The sequence below is a fragment of the Sodiomyces alkalinus genome (assembly GCF_003711515.1).
Source record: "Sodiomyces alkalinus F11 unplaced genomic scaffold SODALscaffold_7, whole genome shotgun sequence".
Classification (NCBI taxonomy): Eukaryota; Fungi; Ascomycota; class Sordariomycetes; order Glomerellales; family Plectosphaerellaceae; genus Sodiomyces; species Sodiomyces alkalinus.
The window spans coordinates 249,649-267,677 of NW_021167085.1; the positions used below are offsets into that span (position 1 = coordinate 249,649).

The 18,029-nt window shown below is 58.2% G+C and overlaps 10 protein-coding genes across 10 annotated transcripts in view; 6 read left to right on the top strand and 4 right to left on the bottom strand.

Moving 5' to 3' along the window:
* The window catches only part of SODALDRAFT_279961 (hypothetical protein), a gene marked incomplete at both ends in the record, with an annotated part of 3,954 nt that extends 3,604 nt beyond the window's left edge, over positions 1 to 350 (bottom strand). Inside the window, one exon of the mRNA XM_028608204.1 lies at positions 18 to 350. Coding sequence (XP_028464929.1) covers positions 18 to 350 — 333 coding nt within the window. The remainder of the gene's footprint in view (positions 1 to 17) is intronic.
* A 12-nt stretch (positions 351 to 362) lies between these two features.
* SODALDRAFT_188594 (hypothetical protein) lies at positions 363 to 1,710 on the top strand. Its single transcript, XM_028607116.1, has 2 exons — position 363; positions 484 to 1,710. Exon 2 carries the CDS (start codon positions 599 to 601, stop codon positions 1,610 to 1,612), a length of 1,014 nt encoding a protein of 337 aa, XP_028464930.1. The 5' UTR covers position 363; positions 484 to 598; the 3' UTR covers positions 1,613 to 1,710.
* SODALDRAFT_188817 (phosphotransferase enzyme family protein) lies at positions 1,548 to 2,953 on the bottom strand. The gene is made up of 2 exons (XM_028607118.1): positions 2,235 to 2,953; positions 1,548 to 2,184 (listed from the first exon to the last, which is right to left on the bottom strand). The coding sequence occupies exons 1-2, from the start codon at positions 2,665 to 2,667 to the stop codon at positions 1,772 to 1,774; spliced, it is 846 nt and encodes a 281-aa protein (XP_028464931.1). The 5' UTR covers positions 2,668 to 2,953; the 3' UTR covers positions 1,548 to 1,771.
* Positions 2,774 to 5,072, bottom strand: SODALDRAFT_188857 (hypothetical protein). Its single transcript, XM_028607119.1, has 3 exons — positions 4,916 to 5,072; positions 3,220 to 4,835; positions 2,774 to 2,859 (listed from the first exon to the last, which is right to left on the bottom strand). The coding sequence occupies exon 2, from the start codon at positions 4,720 to 4,722 to the stop codon at positions 3,241 to 3,243; it is 1,482 nt and encodes a 493-aa protein (XP_028464932.1). The 5' UTR covers positions 4,723 to 4,835; positions 4,916 to 5,072; the 3' UTR covers positions 2,774 to 2,859; positions 3,220 to 3,240.
* Positions 5,073 to 5,136: 64 nt separating this feature from the next.
* Positions 5,137 to 5,796, top strand: SODALDRAFT_379613 (hypothetical protein; the record flags this gene model as incomplete). The annotated part of the gene is made up of 2 exons (XM_028615057.1): positions 5,137 to 5,460; positions 5,550 to 5,796. Exons 1-2 carry the CDS (start codon positions 5,348 to 5,350, stop codon positions 5,794 to 5,796), a joined length of 360 nt encoding a protein of 119 aa, XP_028464933.1. The 5' UTR covers positions 5,137 to 5,347.
* SODALDRAFT_188814 (hypothetical protein) lies at positions 5,724 to 6,427 on the bottom strand. The gene has a single exon (XM_028607117.1). It carries the CDS (start codon positions 6,306 to 6,308, stop codon positions 5,841 to 5,843), a length of 468 nt encoding a protein of 155 aa, XP_028464934.1. The 5' UTR covers positions 6,309 to 6,427; the 3' UTR covers positions 5,724 to 5,840.
* A 632-nt stretch (positions 6,428 to 7,059) lies between these two features.
* SODALDRAFT_345048 (S-adenosyl-L-methionine-dependent methyltransferase) lies at positions 7,060 to 8,542 on the top strand (the record flags this gene model as incomplete). The annotated part of the gene is made up of 4 exons (XM_028613187.1): positions 7,060 to 7,587; positions 7,618 to 8,144; positions 8,175 to 8,263; positions 8,440 to 8,542. Exons 1-4 carry the CDS (start codon positions 7,281 to 7,283, stop codon positions 8,540 to 8,542), a joined length of 1,026 nt encoding a protein of 341 aa, XP_028464935.1. The 5' UTR covers positions 7,060 to 7,280.
* A 124-nt stretch (positions 8,543 to 8,666) lies between these two features.
* Positions 8,667 to 9,152, top strand: SODALDRAFT_324783 (hypothetical protein; the record flags this gene model as incomplete). Its single annotated transcript, XM_028609925.1, has 1 exon — positions 8,667 to 9,152. One exon carries the CDS (start codon positions 8,667 to 8,669, stop codon positions 9,150 to 9,152), a length of 486 nt encoding a protein of 161 aa, XP_028464936.1.
* Positions 9,153 to 10,800: 1,648 nt separating this feature from the next.
* On the top strand, positions 10,801 to 13,762 carry SODALDRAFT_345049 (hypothetical protein; the record flags this gene model as incomplete). The annotated part of the gene is made up of 6 exons (XM_028613188.1): positions 10,801 to 10,977; positions 11,047 to 11,226; positions 11,270 to 12,474; positions 12,507 to 13,239; positions 13,310 to 13,426; positions 13,541 to 13,762. The coding sequence occupies 6 exons, from the start codon at positions 10,801 to 10,803 to the stop codon at positions 13,760 to 13,762; spliced, it is 2,634 nt and encodes an 877-aa protein (XP_028464937.1).
* A 1,399-nt stretch (positions 13,763 to 15,161) lies between these two features.
* On the top strand, positions 15,162 to 18,011 carry SODALDRAFT_279597 (hypothetical protein; the record flags this gene model as incomplete). Its single annotated transcript, XM_028608178.1, has 4 exons — positions 15,162 to 15,686; positions 15,759 to 15,825; positions 15,865 to 17,582; positions 17,877 to 18,011. The coding sequence occupies 4 exons, from the start codon at positions 15,162 to 15,164 to the stop codon at positions 18,009 to 18,011; spliced, it is 2,445 nt and encodes an 814-aa protein (XP_028464938.1).
* Between the last annotated feature and the right edge of the window lie 18 nt (positions 18,012 to 18,029).

Genomic DNA, 18,029 nt, shown 5'->3' on the forward strand with positions numbered 1-18,029 from the left:
TCGGGCGTGGCCTTGACGGCCTGCCGGGCGACGCCGATAGCTTCCTCGAGGTCTGCCGTCGCCCTAGTCCTCTCGTACCGACTCTGAAGCTTGTTTCCTAGGTTATTTAAGCAGGTTGCGCGGTCGGGATGGTTATCGGGCGTGGCCTCGACGGCCTGCCGGGCGACGCCGATGGCTTCCTCGAGGTCTGCCGTCGCCCCCGTTCTCTCGTACCGACTTTGAAGCATGCACCCTAAATTGTTCATCCGTGCCGCCCAATTATCGTCGTCTGCGACCAAAGTAACAGATAACTGCGCTATAGAGACTGCGTGGTCAATGTGTTGCCGAATGCCCGTTCGGCTGTACTGTTGGTACGACTCTAAGGCAAGTTGTGATGATGCGGCCACGACCGCCTCCTCTCCGACGCCAAAGTCTCGAACCAGTTACTGGATATCTATCAGAAAGCTCGGTCTCGTTGCTAAATATAAACATCGACTCAATTAGAAGGTTCTGAGCGACGGACGTTTAAGGCACCGTTCCTTACAGCCTGATCGCACACTGCCTTCCGATTGACCTCCTGTGGCGGTGGCTGTGACCAGACGTCTGACAACGAATAATAATGCGCCACGTTGTCGTGCGTCAGCCCATTTTACTGGAGCGGCAGGTTTACACTAATAGCGCGGGCGGCCTCCTAACGTCAAAAACATATACTTGCGCTTGTTGGCACACCTGCCGCCTTGTTCTCCATCCATCGCCGCTGATTATGTCGTTGAGCATTCTTCTCCCGCAGCTACTCTTGCCCCGCAGGAACGTCGAGTTGGGGCGGTTCACCGCCAGCGTCGAGCAACCGCACCAGAATTATCACGACCCAGGATACGGCAAATCCCCTGAGGCCGTTGTGTCTGCCCGTCACTCCTTCGCGGGATTCAGTGAACAGGGCACCACCTCTAGCTTCGCATCGGCGCTCACTTCTCTCATGTCTGCGGGTTTCTCGAGGCGTGCCAAGACGAGGCTTCGAGTCGACGCAGACGCCGTGAGAACGTACACGCTCGACAACTCCGAAGAGTGGTTCAACGAGGCGGCGAGCCTGGTGGCCACAAGGAGATGGATTGAGCGGACTGTTGACAAAGGCTACGACATCTACATGATAACGGCATTTCACACGGTCACGAACTCCCGCATTGCACAAGAACAAACCTGCGACAGTGGCACCGACGGCCAGATCAGCATTCCTATAAGCCTATCGCTCGCATCAGTGGGAGCCCTCGTACCCCTCAGCGATATCCTCGACCCTGCCATCGGCGGCACCAGCAGTGGCTTTACCAATGTGCGGACGTGCTTTGAGGCGCCTGGGGAGCAAGTCTGCGCATTCCAGTACCGTAAGGTCCGGTATCGATGGCTTTCGAGTAACAACATCGACAAGTGGCGGCTCTCAAAGTCGCCTCGCTGGTCGTGCTTGGAGAGAGGGAGGGACGAGGAAGACGGAGAAGACGATATTATCGAGGTGGACACGGGGGAGCTCGAGCAGCTGGATGGGGAATGGGAGAGGAGAGAAGCAGGCGATGAGGTGTTGCTGGCGCGGGTGGATAATGAAAGCGCGATGCAAGGTGGAAGTGTCGCTGCTCCCGCCTGAGGTACGGCGAGGCCGCCGCAATATGCCTCGACGCATCGACGACAATTGGGCTCCGGACGCTATGGACGTCCGCGACGCGTGCCGGGACACCATATCACATCACCCAGTAGCAAAAGCCTTACCGTTGCGAATAAACCTCGCGGCTGCGAGGTTATGTGATTAGATTCCCTTCGTAAGGACGAAATACAGCCATGGATGGTAGCACATTTCATCATCCACAGGATCAACAATCCTGGGCAGATACCTGTCTCGCCATTCCTCCTGCAGGGCATCGCTGAAGCACTCCGGGTCCAGCCTCACTCGCCGAGCCTTGCAATACTCCCAGTACGCGGGATACCACCCCGCCTGGGCCCAATCAATGACTGCCTCCACCTTCGGGTTGGGCCCTGGGGATAGCAGGATGTTTGGCGGGACTAGGTCACTATGAGTGAACACAATGGCCGTCTCAGTACTGATGGCGATGCCGCATGCTGCTTGAAACCTTTGAACAGCGTCGAAACCATGAAATGGCCCAACGAGTCCCGGGCAGGATGCTAGAAAGATGTCGTTCAGTGGTTGTTTGTCGGGACCGCCTGTTTTTCATGTCAGATGTGCAGATATCGGAATCGGTTAGTCTGCTTACCAATATACGGCCGCTGCCCCTCTTGCTCCAAGGCCCTCCATGCCTTCGCCATCAACCTCAGGTCTTCACATATAGCCTGCCTTTCGAGTTCGCTCATGTTTCCCCATCTCTCCTGCAAAGTCTCACCCTCGACGAGCGATATGTAAATGAAACCCTGTCCCTCGTCCTCGGCCCAGGCAAAGACCTCAGGTACAGGGACTCGGCCTTGAAGTCGTTTGCGTACATTCATCTGCGTCTGCGCTTCTGCAATGGTCACGTCTGCTCCATATTTGACGATCAAGCCTAGCGAAGGGATTTTGACTGGTGACGGCCGGTTGAAGTGTGTCGCGCGGATATGCCCCGAAGCTATGTTGATGGCTCTGATGGCAGCTGGCATCGGAAGATCGAACGTTGGACGCTTCTTGCAAAAGCTGGAGTCACCGAAGATGTTCATCTTGGAGAAGACGTTCAGTCGTTCCGAGTATGTCAGATGAGGCGTGGAGGATACGGGCGCGAAGCGCTGTGCCAGGACTTAAAACGCCGCTGCGGAGGCGGAGGCCCCACCAGCGAGAGGGTCGATTCCGGCATAGAACAATGTAACTCGGGGGTGTGTCGGAGCCACCGTATAGTTCTCGTTTTGAATTTGCTATTCGGACGTACCTTTCAGCCAGGAAATGAGTTCATGGATCCTGGTCAACAGTGCGCCCAGTGGGAAGATCCGGAACAGGCATCAGCTGGGATGGTCCATATCACAGCCCGTTGGCACAGCCTGGTGCTGCTCGAGCGGATGCCCGACCGTGACCGGGTCGGCCAGCGTGCGTCCCCGTTGACGGCTGCACAGACTGTGCCTGACACGTCCCAGCTGGCGGGGAAAGCTCCATCTTGCAGAATCACAGGATCCTGCAGTGCCCTACGTTGCCGAGAGCCACCTGCTACTTGAATCCTTGGACCGGCGCCGTCTGCCTCCTGGCTGAGGTTGTAATGGGGCGCCTGAAAAATTACTGACCTGCTATCCGAAAGCCAGGCATCAGGGTACCGACGGGCCTGCCTCCGTGCTCCGTTCCGCTTCCTGGCTCTTCCTCGTGACGTTCTCCTCTTGCGCCTGCGCAAAGGTCGGTGGGGCGTCTGTCTCAGCCGGGGGACGAATCCACGACTCAGACCTTGGCTGGAACGGCGGCGGCGGCGCTTCTTCCTCCTGCTGCACTGCACTACTCCCAGGATGTGCTGAATAGGCCGCTACTGGCGCTTGTCGCGCCTCTGATGCTGGCAGGATGACCACACTTTCGAAAGCGTTCATTTTCATCTCCTCCCCCGAGGCTGTTGCGACGATCTCAAACTTGAAATAATGGGTGTGCATCAGGTTATATGTCGTAAATCGAGGGTACAGCTTGCGCAGCGCCTGCCGTGGAGCTTGGCTGTTGAGGCGGAAGTCGGCTTTCGCGCCGACGTCGATGGGCGGGTACTCGCCCGTGCACGGGATGTACAGAATGCTCGACGGCTGCCCAGGAGAAGGCGGCCAGATGTTCAAGGTGATTTCCGTGTCGTCGCTCGCCTCGCGCGGGCTGAAGGCTGCGGCGCACCGGACTGTGGTCTTGGTCATCAATGTCATGCGAAGCGACTGCAGGACGATCTTGATGGGGATGTCATGCATGTTGTCGCTAGAAAGCTTCTTGTCAGGCACAAAACGCAGCCGGAGGGGCACCGTGCTGGGATTGCCCAGCTGCATGATGCGCGGCATGTACAGCTCCAACTTGCCAGCGGCGCGCGGCACCTTGGACGAGCCGAAAAGCTGCTGGCACTTCTGCTGAAACGTCAGCTCGGCAGCCTCCATGTTCGGGAGGAGCCTGAAGGAAGATATGACGCGTAGTTCGCGATACCGGCGGTTGCCGAAGTCGGTGATGGGCGGGTCGTTGTTTGCGGAGGCGATGATGATAGGGAGTGTGGCAGTCTCGCTGCGCTGCTTGCCGTGTTGTATGAACAATATAGTCGCCTCGAGCCAGTACTCGACAAATCCTTCCCTGTCGGAGCTCCAGCCCGAGTGGTCCATATCGAAGGTGCCTGGGAGACGGTGTATAGCCACGGAGGCGGCGTCTAGGGGTAGGAAGCTTAGGTTGGCTGGCACGGAGTTGACGAGTTTCCTCTGACTGCAGTGTGTCGGAATGTCGATGACGAAGGACCATGTCTGATTGTCTGAAGAGTCCGCCACGTGGAGGGGCCCATTGAAGATAGTCTGACGGTGCGCGTCCTCGTCGATAAGGGTGAAGCGGCCTCGGTAGTGGGTTGTAGTGGTGCCATGGCTTGCGGCGTTGTGACGCCGGACGGTGATTTTGGACTTGGCCCTGCCGCAGAGCGTGATCTGGACGCTGGCTTCGGTGCTCACCAGGGCTGCCCTGCGACATACACGGCCGATGATAGTGTTGCCGGGGGCGAAGAGGGGGACCGTCGGGTACGTGACCCCTTCGGTCACGATCTGCAGGGCCGGGTTGCCCTTGTAGGTGGTGCGACCCATTGCGGACTTGCGAGAGAAGAACTAACGGCGATAAGAATGGTAACGTGTTGGTTGGCGTACAAGATAAGGTTGATGCGCTCAATTGAGCTTCTCGCGAACTGCTCTTGAGGCACCTGCCAAGGCTCGCGGACCAGCCACCTCATCAGCACTTCCCCATATCCAGATTCCAGGGGGGTGGATAGGGGAAAGGAACCCAGGGTAATCTCGGGGGTGGCGCAGCTTAGGCACTGATTGCTGAACAAGGACGGGCATCGTAAGAGGACCTCTCGCCTGCCCCTTCTTGACCTGCCCTGTCACAGCAGGCAGGGTATGCCTACACATACCTTCCTTTCTGTTCAAGGAGACACATTTAGTCCTTCTGCGGGTAGATAAAAAAGCACCGAGACGCGACCAGACGTGGCTTTTGGCGCAGTGGTGCAGTAACGATACTGTAAGGGTGCTTATCTTGCCGCGCTTACGTGCCTTGCCGCCAAGCCAACCCTGTGGCTGCCCATCCGTTTGGCGTTCGTAATCTGACCCTCCAAGAAAAGAGGACAGCGTCACGACTTCCCCCACAGCAACCCCGGCTTCAAGACTGCATCGCAAAGTCCACGATATACCCATCCGCCGGCGACACCGGCTCAGTATGCACGACATCGGCGACCCATTAGGCGATGTTCCTCGTCACCATCATTTCCATCAACGTGACCTGGTGGCTTCTCGAGATACCGCTCATCTAGAAACACGGGTTCAAGAGATGTCTTGACTCTGTTACGTGGCAATGCTTCCGAATTTACCTGCCCTGCTGCGCCGTCATTTACGCCCTTATTACCGCAAGATCGTCGCAGGAGATGCCGTACATCTACTTTCGATGACGACCATATCTTCATCGAGGCTGCCAACATCGAAGTCACCTCACTGCCGGTCGAAACCGAGCCCGAAGCTGCCCGTCCAGAGGCTCCGACCCGTGCCCTGAGTATGTTTCAGCTCATCAAATCTCTCGGCGTGGACGGTGCGACTATCTTAGCAACCGCCCTGATCGTCAACACCGCCGTCAACGCGCCCGTAGGCACCTCGGTTTCGGGTGTCAACTAGTTGACCTGGGCATATCCAACCCTTCCCGTCGCGTTGTTGGGACTCTAGCTGCTTCTCTGCGGCACTTGACTACGTCGGAGCCGAAGTTGGACGTTTTTGCTTAGGATGCTTCTCGTCGTCGGAGTCGGCGCAGCCATCATCGCGCCAGTCGCAGTCCTGTCACCTGCTGGACAACAGAATCGGATGTGGATTAGCGCTATCGTAGGGTATTCCCTCATGGGTCTGCCGATTCTTGCGTTCCCGCACGGCGTCGTCGTGGTCGTCGGCATTGGCGTGGGCTTCGTTTTTCGCGTTGGAGGCATCGGCCTTGACGCGCTCTCTCCTTCGGCGCATTTTCTTTTCTGCCACGGCACCCACCATTTAGGGCTGTATATCTCAGTATAGGAGGCATTGGCGCGATTCTCGCCATTGTTGGGTGGTTCAAGTTCTTTTGGAAAACGGATACGGCAAAACCCCTCAGAAACAAGGTCTTGATTATCTTGAGGGGGCACGCCCCTGTAGCGAAGAGACATGTTCCGACTCCCCGGGCCGGAAGAGCACGATGGTAGCAAGCCGGTGCGGGGAGTGGTGACATCCTAGGGCTCGTTTCCATAGAAGTGGCATCCGTAATTTGCGGGCGATCTTCGTGAGGTGTACATAATGGCCAAGGACAACGATTCCTCTATTCCATCCACCGCGTAGAAGCCGAATCCAACCGAGGCATCCTGCCAGCTCATGGTACTGACCCGTTATTCGAGGATTAACAAGAGTTATGGCAAAAAGTGTTCCTCAGCTTCAGAAACCCTCCGAGACTAGCGACCTCAGGTCTGATATAGTTCTCACGCATAGCCAGCCGCTCTTGACGGCTGGTCCGTCCGCGACTGCATCGATTTGGCTTTTGCGGCCCCAGGTGGCCGTTCAGCTTCATCGCTGACGCGCTTGTAAAGGCAATCAAGAGCACCTCGGTCACTGAGGGCGGTCTTGGACGGGAGGACAGCTCAAGTGGCCCAGAGCGCAATAGATGTGTCGGGGAGTCTTTGGTGCCGGGCCGGTCCGAGCAGGATGCCTAGCGTCTATAGTCACCGGATCTAGCTTTTAGCGAGACTACACCTTAGCCGTCGGCATCGCACGGCTCCGCACCGGCGGTGCTTCATTTTTTCTTTTCTTTTTCACGGCCAACTTGGATGCTTCGGTGTGGTCCTAGCATAGTCGCAACGAGTGACGGAGGGTTGGGGCTCGACCCCGGAGGAGAGCCTGCAAACGGCCAATACGTCCAAGGCAGCAAGCAGGCGTGCAAAGTACCAAGTCCTAACTCGGGGAGGCAGTGAAGACATGGGGAGCGGGCAGGGTTGCCGGCACCACCACCCAATCACCGCAGGCAGAGTTCTGAGGTCCGTGTGCGCGGGGTTCGAGATGTTTTGCTTGACGATTCGACAGCGCAGGCCAATGGCCACCACAAATTTCCTCACCGCCTCATTGCATCGGATCATTAACGCATCACGAAGATGGCCGAAACCACGCCGCTACAGCAGGACCCAGTTAAGGTCGAGGCCGATGATGAGACCGGATCGTCCCTGGGCGACGATGCTTCTACCACAAGCACCTCTCTTAACTCCAGCGCGCTGGAGTACGAGTATCGCCATAGTCGTCGGTACCATGGATATCGCTCCGGGACCTACAGCTTCCCCAACAACGCCCAAGAGCAGGACCGGCTCGACATAGTCCACCATGGCTTCTTCCGCCTCTTCAACGACAAACTGCTGCTGGCTCCTATCGATCTGGCCGGAAAGCGAGTCCTCGATATCGGAACGGGTACGGGTCTATAGGCCATCCAGCTGGGAGATCAGTTCCCCGAGGCCGAGTTAATCACGGGCAACGACCTCAGCCCTATCCAGCCTTCTTGGACCCCGCCCAACGTCAAATTCATCGTGGACGACGTGGAGCAGGACTGGGTAGAGCCGCATTCCTACGACTACATCCACTACAGGTACATAGCCGGCTCGATTATAAACTGGCCTCGCCTCTTCAAGCAGATATACGACAACCTCTCGCCCGGGGGTTGGGTGGAGTTCCAGGAGTCCGACAACATACTAGTCTCCGAGGACGGCACCCTGAAGCCCGACAACGCTGTCGTCAAGATGATGAATGGCCTCATGGACGCGTGCGATAAGATCGGGCGCAATATAAGCCCCGCCCCCTCCTTCAAGAAGTGGGCCGAGGACGCCGGCTTCGACAACGTCACGCAGCAGACCTTCAAGCTCCCCGTTGGCACCTGGGCGAAGGACCAGAGGCTCAAAGAGTGCGGGCTCTACGCGCGCCAGAACTTCCTTGAGGGCGTCCAGGGGTTCACGGCGCAGCTGTTCAAGGACGTCCTGGGATAGAGCCTGGAGGAGGTGGAGCTCCTCAACGCGGGCGTGAGGGCTGCCGTGAGGGATAACAAGGTGCATGCCCTATTCAATGTAGTCGTCGTCACGGCCCAGAAGCCGGAGTAGCGGGCGTGAGCACTTTCTGCGGCAAGACGAGCCTGTACCGCGTGGACGGCGATCCTCGAGCCAAGTAAGCCGAAGCACGAATCGGGATAACCGGACAGTGGTCAAGGGTCCAGGGGAAATTTCTGCTTTCCACCCTCGCAGCGTCTGGCGAATAAGATATGGAGGGCGCCAGCGCTCACGACTGGTTGGTTGCGAAGCCGTCATGTGTTTTAGAATGCTGTTTGGCAATGCATCGAGAAGCGCCGAAACACCCAGGAGGTGATAGGGTCGAGTAGGATCGTACTTGGTTAGTCAGCTGGCGCATTCTCCGGACTTGCTCCGCTTCATTCGTCCCGACATATTTCCCACACCTCAATCGTGACGGCTAGTTCTCCGCCCTATGCACTCACACGCGTCAAAATGCATCAAGCTCAACCCCTAAGAGTGTTTGTGACCGTAAAAGCAACGAGCGATTATTATCGCAAAGCCTGGTCGGCCCCGCATGACGTCGTCGAGGCCGCACTGAGCGCCTTGTCTTCTGCTAGTGCAGACGTTCATCCCGAGCAGGCCCCATCAGCACAGCTGGTTGCGATCCTTAATTTCGACTCGAAAGCACGATTGGTCTTCGACATGTTTTATGCCAGCTACGACTCAAAGACGGCATATCTTCCAGGCCATGACGACGACTTGCGAGTCTGGGTTGTCACGGTGGGCAAGGGAACCGAAACAGACATGATCAAAGTGTCCTTGGCAACAAAGGGGACCGGGATCATGATTAATCGAGAAGTTCGAAGAATCCATGGCTCGAACACCCTGGAAGCGCGACCTCCTTTCAGAGAGGATTATACCAACGACAAGGCCCCGGTCAGCATCAACCCGCGATGTCCGGGGGGCATCACAGATTAGAGCCTGGGAAGCACAAGTACTGTGGAAGGAAGATTGCGATTGGTATTGAATCTCAGTTTTGGGGTCAACGCGTTCTACTACGTGGAGTCGGGCGTTGGGTACAGGCAGTCTGTACATTTCTCTTATCGGGTTTCAAGCGTAGATTCTGCATCGGAGGTGGCATAACCTCCCACAGCATACTGCGTGATATCCCAGCGATATCCGACCCTTATACAACGCCCAGGGCAATCGTATCGGATATGGAGACACATAGCGATGTATAGAATAGAGGAGGGGTGTTAGTCACATCATTTTCACTCCCTCCCGCTCCACATACACGCCGGAGTGATCTCTGAAGGTCCAAGACGTATATATTAGGTGGCGTATGCTTCTTAGGGGACAAGATGATCCGCCGGGTGAAAGGTGTAGTAGGTCTGGAAACCTGCGTGGTCAGAAGCCTAAAGAGATGGGACGTGGTTGACGATCGTGCTGTTTATTGCCTGGACAGATCGGAGGCTTCGAAGACGGGCTACGATGGATGGTTGTTGCCTGATCGGCCATTCTTGGCATCACTAACGGCCGATTCCAGCCTGATTGCTGTTCACAGAGGTACTAATGTTGATGCAGTAGAACGTTGAGGGGAGCTTGTAGCTTTGTGATGATTTTATGTTGCCATGGATTTTGGCCAGTCGATGCCAGTGCTTCCGTGACAGTCGGAGCACCTTGGCGGCGCCCGACGGGAATGCCGTGGACGTCCGCTGCAAAAACGCCGGCCGGTCGAGGATCCAACCGCAAGTGCCGGAGAGGCGGCGTTGCAAGGAGTCTTCGCATCGCTCGTCGGGGGTTGCCGGAGCCACGTGTGCAATTCTCGTTGTGCGTTTGCTATAATCAGGCAGGGACAAATGGCAGCACTCCTACATGCCTTCCGGCCGAGCAAGGTCACCGAGGCGTCCATGATCACCCAAGTGACATCCTCGAATTCCATGCTCATACCTATCCCGGCCCGAGCGCATCGACAGGCCTGTCAGCGGGCCTTAACGCCAATGTACCTGGCACAACGACCAGCGGTACCAGCTTGTGCAACTCGTCCACCAGGCCATTCAACAGATAGACCTGTATCGTGCGTTTCGATTTCCCCCACGAGGCCCACACCAATTTCCGCCGTGTCGACAGCCCAGCGAACGCAGCGACTTGGGCGAGCCTGCGCGCGTGTCGTCCACTGTGCCACGAGGTGTCCAAGTCTTGAGCGCGCCCGCCAGATCGCAGATATCCTTGGCGAGGTGAAAGATTCCGGCGACCAGACTGCAGAACTCCTTACCGTCGAGGGTCTGATGGTGGCCCGCGGATAGTGTCCCGCCGCAGAGGGCAACGGCGCGGTCCCATTTCTCGAGCGATCTTTGCAGCGCTGAGTAGGATGTCAAGGGCTGCAGAGTCGGGTCTCCAGGGTCTGCTGGCAACTGCCGCTCGGACCGGGGACCACCCGCCAGCCACCCCAGCCCAACCCCTCGGTTCAACTTGACATCGCATCAGCCACGCGTCCGCAGCCTGATGCGCTGTGGCCATTTTATTCACCTACATCATGGAGCTCCTTCCCGATACGCCGTCGTCGGGACGCAGACCCCCGGCCTGAGATTCTCCTGCCGCGTCGTCGTCGCAATCAGCAAACATCATGGGTCCTCAATGGCGCCGGATGTTCAGGCGGAGCCCCCGACCGACATCCCCTCATCGCGCCCCATCTCCAGCAAACCCGCCGCAGCCCGCTGCCACTCCCCAGCCCTCGTCAGGCCTCCAGGCGCGGCTCTGGAACCACGCGTACGATAAGCTCAAGGCAGGCGAACCCAAGATCGTCGACGCCTACGAGAAGTTCATGTCGACCGAACTCCCGACCGACGAGACCGAGCCGGCGCAGAGATAGCGCCAGATGGAGCGCCTCGTCCGCGTCGGATTGCAGAAGACCGCCAGAGAAGCGGCCGTCAAGCAGCAGATGGGCGATATCATCCAGATAGTCGGCGTCGTGAGGGGACTCGTCGACAAGGCGGTCCAGGCCTCCCCGGAAGCCGCCATCGCCTGGGTCGGCGTCAGCTTCGCCCTCGAGGTCAGTCTCCCACCCGCCCCGCGTCGTATACTCATATCGCCAGGTGCTCTCGAACCCCCTGACCGAGCCGGGCATTAACCGAAAAGGCCTCTGCTACGTCGTCTCGAGGATGGACTGGTACTGGAACCTGGTGGACCTCCTCCTCGACGAGCGTGCCGGCTCCGCCTTCAGTGGATTGCGACAGCAGCTCGAGACGCGCATCGTCCAGCTATACCAGAAGCTCCTCCTGTACCAGATGAGGAGCGTCTGCCTCTACCACCGGAAGCGTGTGGCCGTCTTTTTCAGAGACTTCGCCATACTGGACGACTGGAGCGGTCAAATCGACGACGTCAAACAAGCCGAGGCCGCCGTTTGGAAGGATTCAGAGCAGTACAACTCGCAGCAGGTCCGGTCTCACCTCGAAGGCATTGCCGGCGCCGCAGAGCGCCAATTCTCCGAGCTCCAAGGCATCACCTCCGCCATCCAGGACCAGACCAGGCGACAAGAGCAACTCCATCAAGAAAAGAAGGACAAACAATGCCTGGACGATCTATACGACACCGACCCTGTCCACGACAAAACACGCATCCAGAACACCAAGGGCGGCCTTCTCCGAGACTCGTACGCCTGGGTCCTGGACAATCCTGATTTCAAGAAGTGGCGGACGGACACCCGCGGGCTGTTCTGGATCAGGGGCGACCCCGGCAAGGGCAAGACGATACTCCTCTGCGGCATTATCGACGAGCTGGAGAAGGACCCTGCCCACCCGCTGGCCTACTTCTTCTGCCAGGCAACGGAGCAGAAGCTGAACACCGCCACGGCCGTGCTGCGTGGCCTGATCTACAGTCTCGTCCACCAGCACCCATCCCTCATCTCGCACGTGCGTAAGGAGTACGACGGCGGCGGAAAGCAGCGTTTTGAGGGGCCGAACGCCTGGGAAGTCATGTCCAAGATTCTCGAGGCCATGCTAACAGACCCGATCGTTAACGCCGCGGTTCTTATAGTCGACGCCCTTGACGAGTGCGGTGCTGGTCGGCCAAAGCTTCTTGACTTAATCATCCGCGTGTCCGCCTCCTCTCGCGCCAAGTGGATCGTGTCGAGCCGCAACTGGCCGGATATCGAGGAGACGCTGGGCAGCACCACCCAAAAAGTCACACTCCACCTAGAGCTCAACGAGGACTCCGTCGCCGCAGCAGTCGAGGCCTACATCCGACACAAAGTCGATAAGCTGGCACGACTTAAGAGCTACGACGAAGGAATCGAGCAACCGTCCAAAAGCACTTCATCGATAAGGCAGACAGCACCTTTCTTTGGGTTGCCCTGGTATATGAAGAGCTGGCGCGCGACAGCGCTCGACCTTGGCACGCGCTCAAAGCCCTCGAGACCATTCCGCCCGGCCTCGACGCCCTGTACGAACGGATGATGAGACACATAGGAGATTCCGAGGATGCGGAGCTGTGCATGCATATTCTCGCGGTGGCTTGCGTCGTGTACCGCCCTGTGTCTTCGAAGGAGTTGGCAGCCATCGTCAAGCCGCCCACGTATTTCTACGACAATCCTGCAGCCTTGTACGTTCTCGTCGGCTCCTGCGGCTCCTTCCTCACTCTCCGGGAAGACATTGTGTACTTAGTGCATCAATCGGCAAAGGACTTCTTGCTCAGCAAAGCGTCTGGCCAAATCCTACCACATGGGATTACCCACCAGCACCGCACCATCTTCTTAAGATCTGTTAAGGTCATATCGCGCACGCTCCACCGGGATATCTATAATCTGACCGCCCCAGGATTCTCGATCGACGACCTCCCTAAGCCGCATCCTGATCCCTTAGCCCCTGTGCGGTACTCTTGTGTGCATTGGGTTGATTATCTCCAGGACGGCGATCTCGCGGAGGAACGTACACTAGAGCATCTCCAGGACGGCGGCCTTATTCATACGTTCCTCCAGCATAAATTCCTTTACTGGCTAGAGGCTATGAGTCTCCAGCGTAATATATCACTTACGGTACTCGCTATGCGAAAGCTTCAGGCGCTCATCGTGAGTGCCGTCGTATCTTATCCGAGAGGTCATCTAACACTTATATCAGGCACGTACAGGAGCACAACAGTTAGAAGGCCTGGTTCACGACGCTCATCGATTTATCTTATCCTATAAAGGAGCGATAGAGGCTGCGCCACTTCAACTGTACGCCTCCGCTCTTTTCTTCAGTCCTACTCAGAGCGTAGTACGAAACCTTTTCAAGCACGATATGCCGAGGTGGATTTCGTCGCCGTCGCTAACAGCGCCGGATTAGAACGCGTGCGTACAGACGCTCGAGGGCCACGGCGACTCGGTCTAGTCGGTAGCCTTCGCGGCGGACGGCACGCGGCTGGCGTCGGGGTCTAGCGATAAGACCGTTAAGATCTGGGACGTAGCGACGGGCGCGTGCGTGCAGACGCTCGAGGGCCACGGTGACTGGATTAACTCGGTAGCCTTCACGGCGGACGGCACGCGGCTAGCGTCGGGGTCCCGCGATAATACCGTTAAGATCTGGGACGCGGCGACGGGCGCGTGCGTGTAGACGCTCGAGGGCCACGGTAACTAGGTTAACTCGGTGGCCTTCACGGCGGACGGCACGCGGCTGGCGTCGGGGTCCCGCGATAATACCGTTAAGATCTGGGACGCGGCGACGGGCGCGTGCGTGCAGTCGCTCGACACCGCCCAACCGGTATATCAACTTTCGTTCGATTCACACACGAACTCCAGGCTCGTGACCGAAATCGGTACTCTAGCACTGGATCCTTTGGGTGCGGAGACTCTGCAGGCCTCCGCGGTACTGTCTAACTGCTATGGTTGTGGAATAAGTCGTGATGGAGTCTGGCTTGTAAAGGATACTCGGGGGCTACTCTGGTTGCCCACCGAGTATAGGCCTTCAAGAACGGCTGTTGCCGGGTCACGTATGGCGCTTGGTACTCCCTCGGGGCGCGTCATCATTTTACAGGTTTCGACGGAGGTGCTTAGCCTGTAGTGTTACCTGGAAGAATGCCGCGCTATCACTGTTCGCTCCTATACACTCTTATTCCTACTTTCTTTATCATAGCGTGGTACTAGAAGGGTCTGGGAGACTGGTTTCATAAATATGTCACCAATGGAGGTTATGACGTCCGTCGTGTTTCGTCACGCCTTCTAGATGCTTCCGAGTCCCCCTGTAGTAAGCGGCTGACTGCAAGAGAACCGGGCCGTGAGAGATGCCCATAGCAGAGTGACTGCGACACGCTGAGCAGTGACGAAACCAGTGGCACACTCGAAATCTCTTGGGCTGGCTCCAGTTATCCCTTGCTGGGAACTTTCGCCTGTTCTGATTGGGATGAAATTGTGCTCGAGTGCCTGTCATGACGAAAGCATACTTGGGTGATGAGAATACCTTTATGAGCTTGGAAAGAACCAAGATGGTGGATAATGGAAGGGCGTCACCCAGTGATAAAGTCTGGTGCGAAAGGCGGCAGCAATCGATTGGCCAGCGCGAACCGTAGATGGATTACCTGGCGGACGTAAGGTGGGGCTCGGTTGCAATAGTCAAGGAAGCAGAAAGGCTGGCTTAATACTCCCGCCTCATCGCCCACAGATCTAGCCGGACACAACCAGCTCCAGCCCCACAGGCGCCGAGACTCCGTCGTTGAATTCATGAAGTACTGCATTGAAGAAATCGCGGTCGGGCTGCGTGCTTCCTACCGGGTCCCGCTACCCGCGATCCAATGGGGACCCGCCCAAAGCGCCGCGCAGCCGGTGAGCCGTATGGAGCCACGTCGTTGACCCACGCCCCGGCCATCGGCCGATGCACAGCCTACGCGTACAGGCCGTCTGCAGGGATTCAAATGGAAAAGGACGTCGCGAGGCTGCTTGCTTGATGGCTGAGTGTGATAAGTATTGTCCCCTCCCCCACGGCAGCCCCCGCCTTTCGCAGTCATCAATCAGGCACCATGGCGGCCGAACTGGTCCTCGGCAGCGTAGGCCTCGTCGGCCTCGCCGGCCTCTTCAGCTCTTGCTTGGAGGCCATCGACAGGGTTAAGGACTACAAGTCTTTCTCGTCAGATTCAAGTTCGCTAAACGTCCAGCTCGACGCCCACCGGGTCCGTCTCGAGCGCTGGGGCCGCGACGTTGGGCTTGACAATGGACGCCTCTCGGCCGACCACGACCGGCGCCTCGACGACAACCAAACAAGATCGGTAGTGGAAGAGCTCCTCGCAATCATCAACGGCACCCTCGGGTCGGATGGGCGTCCGGGCCAGACGGGGAGTGGACACACTCACCTAGATGCCACTCTGGGCAATACCAAACAACCCCGCACCCTCGAGGGTGTCGGGTCAAGGAGACGCAAGCTCACGTGGGCCCTGGGGGGCAAGGGCGACCGCACAGTACAGGTCACGCAGCTGGGAAAACTTGTGCAGCTCTTGCACGACCTGGTACCTCCTGACCGGGCGGCGAGCACCCGGCCGACGACTGACGTCGGAAGCCTCGAAGGCTTGCGAGGTGCCGGGCCGCTCGGCATTACACCGAGACTAGGGACGCGATCGGAGCATGGATGGCTGACCGAGTTTCACCAGACCTTGGCCGAGTTCCGCCAGACCCTGGCCGAGGCGCAAGGTGAGATGGCCCGCCCGTGACGCGATCCGAGCTGACGAGAGCCAGCCGAGACGCGACGTGAGGTCCACGCTTGGCTGCTAGGCAAGCAGCCTCCCAATAAGCGCTACGAGGACTCGCGCGTCAAGAGATTGCCCGGCACCTGCGACTGGATCTTCACGCGGCCGGCGTTTGCCCGGTGGAGCGCCGCGGATCCATCCCCGGGCTCGGCTCGGCTGCTGTGGATCCACGGACCGCCCGGCTTTGGCAAGACTGTTCTGTGCACACGCACCGTCGAGCACCTCTCGGCCGTCCCTGGCAACACCGTCGCCCATTTCTTCTTCTCGTCCGATCACGAGAGTCGCCATGACCCCTACGCGGCCGCGCGATCCTGGGTCTCCCAGCTGGCGTCGCAGCCGGAGGCGTACGCACTGGTCCGCCAGAGATGGGAGACGACGAAGGACCATGTCGCCACCCGCGCGACCGTCATCCAGCTCCTCCACGATGTTCTGCAGGCCACGCCGGGCTGCTATCTCGTCGTCGATAGTCTCGACGAATGCACGGCACCGGATGACGGCACCTCCTCGGTCGCGAGGTTCCTCGAGGACGTCCTGAACACCATCACGTCGGCCACCCGACTCCTCATCGTCAGCCGCGAGGAGACCGACATACGACAGCCGCTGCGGGCCGGCGGCCCTGCCCGCCTCGCCGAATACCAGATATCGCCCCAAGACGTCAGCGCCGACGCCGCCGCCTACGCGCGGGACATCGCCGACAGGAAGCTGCCGGGCAAGGATGAAAATGTCAGGGCCAGTCTCTCGAGCGCTATGGCCGACCGATGCAAGGGCCAGTTTCTCTGGCTGAAAATGCAAGAGCCGACCCTGAAGACGTGGAAGAACCTCGGGCAGCTCCAGAGAACCCTCGACGGCACCCCGACCGGGCTCGACCGCATCTACGAACGAAACTGGGAGAAGATCACGAGGAGCGACCAGAGAGAACGCGCGGTCGCTTTGCTGCGATGGTCGGCCTTTGCGTTGCGGCCATTGACGATCGACGAAATGACGGAGGCTGTGCTGATCGACGAAGACCTGGAAGAGCTCCCCGTTAACGAGCTCCCCGACGCCGTTGACGACGACTACATCCACGGCGAGATCCTCGAAGTCTGCGGTCCGCTCCTCGAAGTCCGCCGCTCGCCCCCGGACTCGGCTGCGGGGAAACAGACACTGCACCTGGCACACTTTACCATCAGGCAATTTCTCATCGGCCGTCTTCCCGTCGGGGGGATCCCGGCAAACGAGACCCTGAGGGTATCCAACGAGCAGATGCAAAACACCCTGCTCGCAAGGTCGTGCCTCTGGTACGTTCAGTCTCGTCAGACCTGGCGGGATGGCGCCAATGCCGACGGATCACCGTTCCGGGCGGCTCTCCGCGACTACTCAGCTGCATCGTGGCACGCACATGTGAAAGCTGGACTATCCCTGGACAGCGATCCGTGCACTCTCGAACGCGTCCAAACATTCATGAACGAAGCTCACCCCTGCTGGAAGCCTTGGAGGACATGGTTTGATGAGCATGATGACGAAGAAAATAAGTCAGCAAAAGATGAGAAATTCAGACCAGGGCCCCCATATTATGCCCTCAAACTGGATCTGGGTCCCGTGGCCGTCAGTCACATCCGGAAATTCGGCCCTGGATTGCTTGCCGCCTGCGGCAGGTCTGTACTTAATCTGTGTTGTCTCCAGGGCAATATCGAAGTCGCAGAGGCAATCCTTGATGCCGGCGTCGATATCGACACACGAGGCTTTATGGGCAGGACACCACTATACGCTGCATCACTAAATGGATGGGCAGAATTGGCCCGGCTCCTGCTGCACCGCGGGGCTCAAATTGACGTAACGAATCAAGAGGGTGCAGCGCCGGTGCTTGCTGCCGCCCAAAACGGCCACTTCGAGATAGTCGAGTTGTTGGTGGATGAAGGCGCCGATATAACGATGGCCGATAGCAGTGGATAGACGCCGGTGCCTGTTACCGCTGCTAACGGCCACCTACACGTGGTTAAGTTCCTGGTGGATAAGGGCGCCGATATCACGGTGGCTAACAACGATAGTATAACGCCTGTCGTCTCTGCTACCGTTAACGGCCACCTCGAGGTGGTTAAGTTGCTGGTAGACAAGGGCGCCGATATCACGGTGGCTAATAAGGATGGATAGACGCTAGTGGTTTCTGCC

Coding starts and splice junctions, on each gene's coding strand:
- SODALDRAFT_188814 (XM_028607117.1), bottom strand. CDS start 6,308: ATGTCTCTTCGCTACAGGGGCGTGCCCCCTCAAGATAATCAAGACCTT.
- SODALDRAFT_188857 (XM_028607119.1), bottom strand. CDS start 4,722: ATGGGTCGCACCACCTACAAGGGCAACCCGGCCCTGCAGATCGTGACC.
- SODALDRAFT_188817 (XM_028607118.1), bottom strand. CDS start 2,667: ATGAACATCTTCGGTGACTCCAGCTTTTGCAAGAAGCGTCCAACGTTC. Junction 2,185..2,234: donor GGGGCAGCGGCCGTATATTG/GTAAGCAGACTA, acceptor CATGAAAAACAG/GCGGTCCCGACAAACAACCA.
- SODALDRAFT_188594 (XM_028607116.1), top strand. CDS start 599: ATGCGCCACGTTGTCGTGCGTCAGCCCATTTTACTGGAGCGGCAGGTT.